Source organism: Oncorhynchus clarkii, chromosome 17 (assembly GCF_045791955.1).
Source record: "Oncorhynchus clarkii lewisi isolate Uvic-CL-2024 chromosome 17, UVic_Ocla_1.0, whole genome shotgun sequence".
Taxonomy (NCBI): domain Eukaryota; kingdom Metazoa; phylum Chordata; class Actinopteri; order Salmoniformes; family Salmonidae; genus Oncorhynchus; species Oncorhynchus clarkii.
The window spans coordinates 56,988,560-56,998,177 of record NC_092163.1 but is presented as its reverse complement, the minus strand read 5'-3'; the positions used below and the strand labels follow the sequence as shown (position 1 = coordinate 56,998,177).

The 9,618-nt window shown below is 41.5% G+C and overlaps 1 protein-coding gene across 3 annotated transcripts in view; it reads right to left on the bottom strand.

The window, feature by feature from the left end:
* Positions 1 to 211: 211 nt before the first annotated feature.
* The window catches only part of LOC139371162 (rho guanine nucleotide exchange factor 10-like protein), a 109,326-nt gene continuing 99,919 nt past the window's right edge, over positions 212 to 9,618 (bottom strand). For all 3 annotated transcript variants that reach the window (XM_071111290.1, XM_071111288.1, XM_071111289.1), the window contains 2 exons: positions 3,273 to 3,395; positions 212 to 3,139 (listed from right to left, as the gene is read on the bottom strand). In XM_071111290.1, the coding sequence (XP_070967391.1) occupies positions 2,595 to 3,139; positions 3,273 to 3,395 (668 nt within the window). In that variant the 3' untranslated portion in view covers positions 212 to 2,594. The remainder of the gene's footprint in view (positions 3,140 to 3,272; positions 3,396 to 9,618) is intronic.

Genomic DNA, 9,618 nt, shown 5'->3' with positions numbered 1-9,618 from the left:
CTGGTTCCAGAGAAATGTGAAGTCTGGGGATGAGCCAAGGGATTGGTTACAGTGGCCTCTAACAGACAGACTCTTATTAGGCTTCACAAAATGGGTCAAAATGTAGACCTATTTTATGGTTTGTGGGTCATTGAACTGGTTCAGACTTGTAAATCTTCAAATCAACACACCAACCTTAATTTGAGTCCCACAAAAGATGATTAGAATCATGTTATCACTATGAAGTATTTATTTAACATTGACATATTACACATGAATGATGAAACACTTTTGCAGTACAGTATGTAAGCATGTATTTATTAACGTACCAATAGGACATTGGAATTGACATGTAATGGAGAAAAGCAATGTTTTATATGTGCAATGTAACTTAACATTATTAATCTAATGTTAAAGACTTCTCACTCTATCAACGTACACAACTGAGTCACATAATTATTTCATCATAATCAAAAGTTAAACCAGCCGACTCATCACAAGCCTCTTCCTCTACCACAGGGGTGTCGAAGTCTTTAGTATTATAAGTGCGCATTCTTTTCAGTTATGTGAATGAAAGTTGAATTATGGGAAGCTTCGAGAAGCTGCACAAATCGGTTTTATAAGAACAGACGGTATGGTCGGTATGAGTGTGAAGTTATAATGGACAATCTCCATTTAGGAGTTTGAATAGATCAAATAATAATGAGTGTGAATGGATGAGAAAGGATGAGAGAGTGGAAACACACTAAGATATAGGGTGCAATAACGTCTGAGCAAACACCCCAGCAGTGGGAAAGGCAAACCACTGAAACAATTGTTGTACATACAGGTAGTGTTTGTGGATGAATAATCTATACTACATAAAGGTTACTCAATCATACCCTCATGTACACTCTGGCTACATCCAAATAACCTTGACTTGTTGGTGACCTCCAGAAAAGTGTTGTGGAATAGTATTATAATAGAAACACTAAATAGGTCCTGTGGTTTTTGACAGTATGCTTTAAACAGCTTTTCTCATGTGTACGTTTGGATAGAAAAACCTCAACGCTCTGTATTGAGTTGTGTTTTCTATTGAAAAGCTGCTGTCTGTCAATGCCGGGGAGATTAAGTAAAATGACAAAGAATGTTTCAAAACCTTAGAAAGCATGGCCTTCAACTGGGATGAAATAGAGTACTCAGATGTGGAGATGTAACTGGAATTATTAACAGATTCTACAGAAGTCGTGACAAAATATGTAATCAACCATCACTTCCAGCAGCACAGGCAATTTAAAAGAACACTTCAATGCCATGCATTCATAGCCAAACATCTCAATTAATTTGTAAATGAACACTTTTCAAAGATGTTGTCAAAGGTCTTTTCCATTGTGGAAGAATAGAAACAGCAACAGGGCAGGATAATACCATGTCTCTGTTAGCACACCAGACCACCGATGGCAATGGCTTCACAAAGGAAGTGAAGGAAAGGAGACAGAAATGCTACTAGGGGATAGATTTATCAAAGCTTTGCGTGTGTTAAATTGCCACAGAACCCCATATGAAGCATTCTCCCCTCCGATTGCCTATACACAGCCACTAATGATGTCTTGGTGGCTGCAGTTGTTGTTGCATTTTGTAGTTTATTCAGTAGGCTTTTTGATGTGTAACAAAGGTTAAATAATTGTGAGCCTATGTGTTTGCTTAACTAACTTAAAATTAACAATGTACAATGTCTTCGTCATCGACAATAAAGATCTACAGTATGGTATCTGTTTTGCATTTTGCAGTAATTTGAGTAGGAACATTTAAAGTTAAAACCTCTAAACTGCGGTAGACCATTACACATCTGCCTTCTATTCCCTCTCAGGAATCCTCCTTGTCAATGATACCGCAGCTAACCCGCCTATTTATGCAGTATACTGTAAAACATCAGACGATTAAGGACTCACAGTCAGTGTCTAACACACTTTAATTTCCTAGAGGCACAGATTCAATTGTGACACACTATGACAGAAGTTTCACATATTTCACATTGCCAGGGAGTGAGCACAAGGCTTACTGAACTAACAGAACTAAATAAGTCCTTCGTAAACCAACAGTAGTTTCTCAGCTCTAAACTGATGGGTTCTCTCCCAAAGGATCAGATAAAAGATGTCCATCTCCAGCACTGCAGCATGGTAAATTCAACAAACGGTCGCTCTCAAAGGAATGTGGTCCATTGTTACAGAGGAATGCTGTCAACTGTGAGAGATAAATGTGTGTGAGGTGAGCACAGTCAGTCTAATGACGCTTGATTTCGGGATATCCATTTTGGCAAGGTGGGGAGAGGACTAGTTTAAGCTGTCACAAGAAATGCCCTGGGCCTGTGGCTGAGGAAGAGGATACACACAGAGCCACCAATGGGATGTCAGTGCCCCATGCCTCACAGGCCACCAGCAGGTCTCCTCAGATGGAGCATGCAGGAGTTCCTGAACCCACACAAGGAGCCATCTGCCTGGCCTTGTGCTCTGTGCCAGCACTAATACACTTCTCTCACATGGTTCAAGTTCCTGTCATTATTAAATGGAGAGGATTCGGGGCTGGGATAAAGAGCTGTTTCTCCACTCTACACTGCCTGAATGTTGATGTCCAGGTCACACAGTTAGTGGCAGTTGCCATACCATCAGGGTTGTTTCTGAAGACTCCACACCCGTGTGCTCTGCTGTCCCTTCCCTCAGTCTTTGGAAGCCCCTGCCCCCGGATATGACCGCGGCCGAGGTCACCCTGTCCCTACGCCCCCTATCTCGCTCACAGGGGCGCCCCCGCACCCACATCTCAGGGTCGTCACTGAGCTCATAGATGGAGCCGTCCTCCAGTCTTTGTTCCAGAGATTCCAGAGAGGAGTCAGACGCCTCGTCACCCCGTGCCGTCAGTGCTCGCCCCGGCAACCCCGACGTGGAGCGTAGCCTGTACTGTAGCAGCACACCCCGCCCCTTGCCCCGCCCCTCCCCCTGGGAGCAGCCTGAATGCTGAAGAGACTCCTGGGAGGAGGAGTCACTGCGGTCCTCCCCTCCGCAGGCAGAGTCGGGTCCATCCCCCACAGAGTCCCTCTTCAGCAGCTCTGCGGACAGGGTGCTGGAGGTGGCCACCAGGAAGTCCACCGGACCACAGTGGGCATTCAGAGAGGTCATCCCTTTTCCTGCAGGACAGAGACACAACCAGAAAAGCACAATGTTGACATACATATCCCCAGAAGCAATTAGTATTCCCATTTTGATAATGGATAATTTGTCATAGTGAAAACCTTAATATCCTCCTCCCCTCATCTGTACCTGTTATTTTGGGAATGCCCTCCAGTTTGGGCACGGGCAGGGTGATGATGACTCCCTGGGCAGTCCCCACCCACAGAAGCCCCTGGCAGAGGAGCAGGCTGGTGACACGCATGCTCTTCTGGCCTACAACATAGGAATAGGGAAACATGAAAGTTTTGTTAAAACCTCTTGGGGCTAGGGGGCAGAATTTTCACTTTTGGATAAATAGCGTGCCCAATTTCAACTTCCTGCTACTCATGCTAAGAATATAAGATATGCATATTATTCATAGATTTGGATAGAAAACACTCTGAAGTTTCTAAAGCTGTTTGAATGATGTCTGTGAGTATAACAGAACAGGACTAACCGTTCAGATTCTTTTTTTTTTTAGGTCTCTGTCTGTTCAGTGGATTCTTGTTGGCTATTTCTTAAGAACTGGTTTTCAGTTCCTACCGCTTCCACTGGATGTCACCAGTCTTTGGAATTTGGTTGAGGTTATTCCTTTGTGCAATGAAGAAGTAGGCCAACTAGAACTGGGTATACTGTTGAGAGTTGCGCAAGACGTGAAAATTATCGCTGGATTTGTTTTCATTCCTGTATTGAACACAGAAAGACCCGTCTACAATTTGATTGATTATTAACGTTTAAAAATACCTAAAGTTGTATTACAAAAGTAGTTTGAAATATTTTGGCAAAGTTTATAGGCAACTTTTGAAATAATTTGATGGGACGTTGCGTTTTTTGCAAGCTGTTTTTTTCTGGATCAAACGCAATTTATAAATTGACATTTAGATATAGATGGACGGAATTAATCGAACAAAATGACCAATTGTGATGTTTATGGGACATATTGGAGTGCCAACAAAAGAAGCTCGTCAAAGGTAATGCATGTTTTATATTTTATTTCTACGTTTTGTGTAGCGCCTGCAGGGTTGAAATATGCTATCCTCTTTGTTTACTGCTGGTGCTATCATCAGATAATAGCTTCTTATGCTTTTGCCGAAAAGCCTTTTTAAAATCTGACATGTTGGCTGGATTCACAACGAGTGTAGCTTTAACTGAGTATCTTACATGTGTGATTTAATGAAAGTTTGATTTTATATAATTTTTTTGAATTTGCCGCGCTGCATTTCCCCTGTTTTTTGACCCAAGTGAGACGCAACTGTCCCGCCTATCCGTATGAAGTACTGTATTCATAGCATTATGGAAATGAAACAATAACTCATGTTAAGGTTATTGTTGTTAAAACCGCATTATAATTTCTGACACCACATACAGTATGTTTACATCACGTCAGTTATTAGTATCATTCAACAGTACACAGTTATGCATGTTGTGTTGTGCTGTTGTGTTTCCATGCACTTTCTTTGTTTCAGTACAATAGGTATTAGTTATCACTATACAGTTGAAGTCGGAAGTTTACATACACTTAGGTCATTAAAACTCGTTTTTCAACCACTCTAAAAATGTCTTGTTAACAAACTATAGTTCTGGCAAGTCGGTTAGGACATCTACTTTGTGCATGACACAAGTCATTTTTCCAACAATTGTTTACAGATTATTACACTTATAATTAATTACCTGTATCACAATTCCAGTGGGTCAGAAGTTTACATATACTAAGTTGACTGTGCCTTTAAACAACTTGGAAAATTCCCGAAAATGATGTCATGGCTTTAGAAGCTTCTGCTAGGCTAATTTACATCATTTGGGTCAATTGTGCCTGTGGATGTATTTCAAGGCCTACCTTCAAACTCAGTGCATCTTTGCTTGACATCATGGGAAAATCAAAAGAAATCAGCCAAGGCCTCAGAAAAAGAATTGTAGACCTCCACAAGTCTGGTTCATCCTCGGGAGCAATTTCAAAATGCCTGAAGGTACCACGTTCTGTACAAACAATAGTAAGCAAGTATAAACACCATGGGACCACGCAGCCGTCATACCACTCAGGAAAGAGACGCGTTCTGTCTCCTAGAGATGAACATACTTTGGTGCGAAAAGTGCAAATCAATCTCAGAGCAACAGCAAAGGACTTTGTGAAGATGCTGGAGGAAACAGGTACTAAAGCATCATTATGCACAGTCAAACGAGTCCTATATCAACATAACCTGAAAGGCCGTTCAGCAAGGAAGAAGCCACTGCTCCAAAACCACCATAAAAAAGCCAGACTACGGTTTGCAACTGCACATGGGGACAAAGATCGTACTTTTTGGAGAAATCTCCTCTGGTCTGATGAAACAAAAATAGAACTGTTTGACCATAATGACCATCGTTATGTTTGGAGGAAAAAGGGGGAGGCTTGCAAGCAGAAGAACAACATCCCAAGGGGGTGGCAGCATCATGTTGTGGGGGTGATTTGCTGCAGGAGGGACTGGTGCACTTCACAAAATAGATGTCAGGAAAATTGTGGATATATTGAAGAAACATCTCAAGACATCAGTCTTAAAGCTTAGTCACAAATGGGTCTTCCAAATGGACAATGACCCCAAGCATACTTCCAAAGTTGTAGCAAAATGGCTTAAGGACAACAGAGTCAAGGTATTGGAGTGGCCATCACAAAGCCCTGACCTCAATACTATAGAAAATGTGTGGGCAGAACTGAAAAAGCATGTGCGGGCAAGGAGGCCTACAAACCTGACTCAGATACACCAGCTCTGGCAGGAGGAATGTGACAAAATCCACCCAACTTATTGTGGGAAGCTTGTGGAAGGCTACCCGAAACGTTTGACCCAGGTTAAACAATTTAAAGGCAATGCTACCAAATAGTAACTGAGCGTATGTAAACTTCTGACACTGGGAATGTGATAAAAGAAATAAAAGCTGAAATATATAATTCTCTCTACTATTATTCTGACATTTCACATTCTTAAAATAAAGTGGTGATCCTAACTGACCTAAGACAGGGCATTTTTACTAGGATTAAATTGCAGGAATTGTGAAAAACTTAGTTTAAATGTATTTGGCTAAGGTGTATGTAAGCGTCCGACTTCAACTGTACATGCAAACGGTATAATTGGGAAATTACACACAAAATACGAGCCTGATGTTTATGGTTTTCTGGTCTCTGTCATTGGCTTATTGGCTCTTGTGGTCCTGATATGTAGAGTTTCACTTAATATCCACGGCAACCACCTAATTGAATTACACATCAGTCATGTGATCGCTACTGAGAGAATGCTAATTTACATATAGAGCTGCATTTACATGGTTGTTCTGTGTCACGCTCAGATTATGACGTGTGATTCGCATGAGTGCTTAGAGAGCGCCTTAATTGATTCATTTCATCACGCATGAACACAGCCCATGTTTGGAAGCAGCAGCTCTGTGCAAGGAGGGAGTTGAGGCAGCATCGCTGAGGTGCATGTTAAGCTTCTGCAGAGAGTGAGGTATTTAGGAAAAAGATCTCAGAGGATCAGGACAGAGTTAAAGGCACAGTGAAGAATTCAATATTGTACAAAAATGGACTAAATTTAAGAAAAAAATATTTAATCAAATCTACACACAATACGCCATAATGACAAAGTGAAAACAGGTTTTTAGAAATATTTGCACATTTATTACAAATAAAAAAACAGAAATGCCTTATTTACATAACTATTCAAACTATTTGCTATGAGACTCAATTGAGCTCAGGTGCATCCTGTTTCCATTGATCATCCTTGAGATGTTTCTACAACTTGATTGGAGTCCACCTGTGGTAAATTCACTTGACTGAACATGATTTGAAAAGGCACACAACGGTCTATTTAAAGTCCCAAAGTTGACAGTGCATGTCAGAGCAAAAACCAAGCCAAGAGGCCGAAGGAATTGGGTACCAAAATATTTCTGCAGCAAAGAACACAGTGGCCGCCATCATTCTTAAATGGAAGAAGTTTGGAACCAACAAGACCCCTCCTAGAGCTGGCCGCCCGGCCAAACAGAGCAATTGGTGGTCACTCTGACAGAGCTCCAAAGTTCATCTGTGGAGATGGGAGAACCTTCCAAAAGGACAACCATCTCTGCAGCACTCCACCAATCAGGCCTTTATGGTAGAGTGGTCAGATGTAAGCAACTCCTCAGTAAAAGGCACATGACAGCCCGCTTGGAGTTTGCTAAAGTAACCTAAAGGACTTTCAAACCATGAGAAACAAGATTCTCTGTTCTGGTGAAATCAAGATTGTTCTCTTTGGCCTGAATGCCAAGCGTCACGTCTATAGGAAACCTGCACCATCCCTACGGAAAATAGTCAGAATTGAGGGAAAGATGAATGGAGAAAAGTACAGAGAGATCCTTGATGAAAACCTGCTCCAGAGCGCTCAAGACCTCAGATGGGGGCCAAGGTTCATCTTCCAACAGGACAATGACATTAAGAAAACAGCCAAGACAACACAGGAGTGGCTTTGGGACAAGTCTCTGAATGTTCTTGAGTGGCCCAGCCAGACCCCGGACTTGAACCTGATCTAACATCTCTGGAGAGACCTGAAAATAGCTGTGTAGCGATGCTCCCCACTCAACCAGACAGAGCTTGAGAGGCTCTGTAGAGAAGAATTGGAGAAACTCCCTAAATACAGTTATGCCAAGCTTGTAACATCATACCCAAGAAGACTCTAGGCTGTAATCGCTGCCAAAGGTACTTCAACAAAGTACTGAGTAGTTATGTAATTGTGATATTTCCGTTTTAAATTTTTTAGAAATTAGCCAACATTTCTAAAAACCTATTTTTGTTTTGTCATTATGGAGTATTGTGTGTAGATTGATGAGGGGGGGAAAACATTTGAATCCATTTTATGATAAGGCTGTAACGTAACAATGTGGAAAAAGTCAAAGGGTTTGAATACTTTCCGAATGCACTGTAAATGTCAGTTGACTGCTTAGATAGAGATTGTGTCTATTTCTAGTCTATGTCACAAAGAGCTACATCAGAGGGGCAGCGACCACCCACTCCAGAGTTAAAGGTAAACTCCACCCAAAAATGATATTTTGGTATTTGTTTTATTAGTCCATTGTTGATATAGTCCCAAAATGTTTTGCATGTCAGCAATCAAGTCTTCAAAATACAGAAATACAGCCGGTATGATACATTTTGTATCATATGATGCTGCATTTTGCATCATATGCAAAGAATATTGTTTTTGAAATGTTTCTTTAACATGAACTGTCAAGTTAAGAGCATGTAGGTGCCAGCCAGGCATAATCTAGGAACAGCAATGAAAGAGGATAATGACAAAAACAGGAGATTAGGGAGGTATTTAAGCAATCCTCCACCTCCAATTTTTACAGTAATGCAGAGGTCTTCAGTGGGCTGATCTAAGGATCTAAGTCTCTAAAGATAACTATGTCGCTGTGATATTTCAATGAGGACCTTTTGAATTACATTTATTTATTTTTTCATAGAAAATGACTATTAAATCCATTAGCAAAAGACATAGGTTTTTCTTATCGGCTTTAGAAAATTCAAAGCTGTCAGACAGAAACCCCCCCTCGATGAGGAGCAGCACATTAAAGGGCGAGGATTTGGGCAGTAGATCATTAATTCTTGTCCTATCAAAATTAAGGGAGAGACAGATGGGAATGGAAGTGCATTGATCTGTAATAACTGTATCAGTATTCCATGTTTCATGTGTATCCAGAGGAACCGGGTGCTCCTTTACCCAGGAGCACAGCAGAAGAGAAAGTAAGCAGGAGCCCTCTAACCACCCCTCATCCTAGCCCCCCTAACCCCCTTCGTGCCCTGTCTCCTAAGTTCCCCTGAGGCCAACCTGCCTCCCTCTCTCATTCTCAAACATCCTGCATATTTCATCAGGAAGTGCTGGAGTAGGGAGGAAATGACCTAAGGTTCACCGAACTATATAAAGTCTAGACATCTTGACCGATAGGCACTTGACGAAGAAGACATTTCTAACAAAAATAAACTTTGACCGGAGAAAGACAAGTTTGGGCTTTCTGAACCTTGTCTCTTTTTGTTCTTTCCTTCTCCATCCAACTTCTGAAAGAGGGCAACAACAATGGACCTGTTGACAGTAACTCTGGCCGCCTCTCCTTCCAGTTCTCTGCTGCCAATGACTGGAACGAACGACAAAAATCTCTGAAACTGGAAACACTTATCTCCCTCACTAGCTTTAAGCACCAGCTGTCAGAGCAGCTCATAGATTACTGCACCTGTACAAAGCCCATCTATAATTTAGCCCAAACAACTACCTCTCCCCCTACTGTATTTATTTATTTATTTTGCTCCTTTGCACCCCATTATTTCTATCTCTACCTTGCACATTCTTCCATTGCAAATCTACCACTCCAGTGTTTTACTTGCTATTGTCACTTTCTGACCTTTATTTCTTTTGTTTTGTCATTATTTAGTATGGTCAGGGCGTGAGTTGGGGTGGGCAGT